At 64.2% G+C, this 2,116-nt stretch overlaps 1 protein-coding gene across 1 annotated transcript in view; it reads left to right on the top strand.

Moving 5' to 3' along the window:
* The window catches only part of PNKD (PNKD, MBL domain containing), a gene marked incomplete at its 5' end in the record, with an annotated part of 8,714 nt that extends 6,604 nt beyond the window's left edge, over positions 1–2,110 (top strand). Inside the window, 6 exons of the mRNA XM_026852483.1 lie at positions 117–241; positions 385–477; positions 734–897; positions 1,011–1,097; positions 1,197–1,312; positions 1,510–2,110. Coding sequence (XP_026708284.1) covers positions 117–241; positions 385–477; positions 734–897; positions 1,011–1,097; positions 1,197–1,312; positions 1,510–1,683 — 759 coding nt within the window. The remainder of the gene's footprint in view (positions 1–116; positions 242–384; positions 478–733; positions 898–1,010; positions 1,098–1,196; positions 1,313–1,509) is intronic.
* Positions 2,111–2,116: the final 6 nt, after the last annotated feature.

The raw sequence follows: 2,116 nt of genomic DNA, 5'->3' as shown, positions 1-2,116 counted from the left end.
GGGGGGGGGGGGGAGGGAAGGAAATCTACCCCTAATCTGCAGCCCTTAGTGCCTGGGGCAAGGTTGGAGGACAGCAGGGCTCATCCAGCACCTGGGGAGTTGGGGGGTGAGTTTAGGGGGAAACTGGTACTTGGTGTCTGTGTCTCCCCACATCTCTCTGTCTTCATCCCCCTCATTCCCAGGCTGCCATTGAAGAAGAGGGGGTGATGCTGGAGGCCATATTCTGCACCCACAAACACTGGTAGGGGGCAAGAGGGGGCCCTTGGGGGCTCAGTGGCTGCCATGGAGGGTGTTCCAGCTGAGGTGACCCCCAGCCCTACCCCATGTGGGGTGGGGTTATGGGAGGGGACACACATTTAGGGACACTGACCTCCCTGTCTGCAGGGACCACAGCGGGGGGAACGCGGCACTTCACCAGCGGCACAGCTCCTGCAAGGTGTATGGCAGCGCCCTCGATGCCATCCCAGAGCTCACCAAGTAAGTCCTGCACCCAACATCCCACCCAGCACGCCTGTACATTTGGGGGTGGACATGCTTCACCCCAGTCACCACTGTCTGCTCCACCCACCCACCCACCAGTTCCTCCCCCAAGTACCATGTTGCCCATACCATGGGCAGAGACCCGGCATGCTCGTAACGCTGGTGCACTGGGGAAGGGTTGCATGGGGAGGTGGGTGTTTTAAGGTGCTGGGAGTGGGGGCACTTTGACGGTGCACCCCTATGCCTGGTACAGCTCGCTTGAGGACAGGGAGAAGGTGAGCGTGGGCTGCCTGACCTTTGAGGCGCTCGCCACGCCTGGCCACACTGTGGGCCATATGGTGTACGTGCTGGATGGGGGGCCCTTCGGTGGCCCCCCCTGCCTCTTCTCCGGGGACCTCCTCTTCCTTGCTGGCTGCGGTGAGTGCACCTAACCCTGGACCTCTGTGGCTGGGGAGGGGGTCCCACCCTGGGAAGGGCTTGGGGGAACCCCCCAATTCCTCTCCGTGACAGGCGGTTGCATGGGGGTTCAGGCAGGCTGTTTGAGGGCTCCCCCGAGACCATGCTCGCCTCCCTCGACATGGCTGTGGGCTTGGGCGAGGACACGCTGCTGTGGCCAGGTGAGTGTCCCCAACAGTGGGGCAGAGCTGCAGACATCCCCCCTATTCCCTGCTGGGGAGCCAGACAAGGGTGATCCTAAGGGGTACGGGCATCTGCAGGCCACGAGTACGCACTGGAGTGCCTGACCTTCGCCAGCCTCCTGGAGCTGGACAACCCCGCGCTGGAGCAGAAGCTGCAGTGGGTGATGCAGCAGCGCCAGGAGAAGAGGAGCACGGTGAGGCCAGGGGGGTCCACTGGCTGCAGCTCCCCCCCCCCACCAGCCCCTTGCAGGGTTCCCCATCCCTCGGTGGGGATGCTGCCCCTGACACCCTCTTGCATGGCGGGTGCCAGAGGGGAAGGGGGTGCTGGGGGTTCCAGATCCCTGCCAGAGGGGCTGCCTCTGGTGGGGGGTCTGATCGGCTGCCCCCACAGTGCCCCTCCACGCTGGGGGAGGAGCAGAGCTACAACCCCTTCCTGCGGACCCACCGGCCAGAGCTGCAGGCAGCGCTGGGGCTGCGGCGGAACGGGGGGGAGCACTCTGACGCCTTCCGTGCCCGTGTCCTGAAGGAGGTGCGGAGGCGCAAGGACCTCTACAAAGCCACCTAGACCCTCACCCCTTCCCAGACACACACACCCCTTTCCATGGGGCTGGGTGCTGCTCGGGCACTGGGGGTGTTTGTTTTGCTGTGAATCTCCCTCCTGGGGTGTAGGTTGGGGGGGGTGTAAGAGGGGGACACCCCCCTACCCCCATGTAGGCACCCCATAAGTGATCCCTGCCTTTGCTCCCCTAGACATGGGGGTCACCAGCTGTCATGTAGAAACACCTCAATCCCCTTTCTGGGGGTCTCTAGCCCCCCCCCCCACTTCTGGGGCTGTAGGGACAGCACCAAGGGCTTTTCCTACCCCTTCCTCCCCCATTTTTCTGGGACACCCCAATTCCCCCCTCCAGCACTCAGGGAGGCCCCCCTTCCCCTGGCAGCCCCCAGTGCTGTGCATATCCTTGTGTGGGGAGGGCTGGGATGGAGCCAGCAAGGGGGGG

The sequence above is a fragment of the Athene cunicularia genome (genome assembly GCF_003259725.1).
Source record: "Athene cunicularia isolate RWA chromosome 7 unlocalized genomic scaffold, athCun1 chr7_part1, whole genome shotgun sequence".
Taxonomy (NCBI): Eukaryota; Metazoa; Chordata; class Aves; order Strigiformes; family Strigidae; genus Athene; species Athene cunicularia.
Note: the sequence above shows the minus strand (reverse complement) of the source record. Positions and strands in the feature narration are given on the sequence as shown.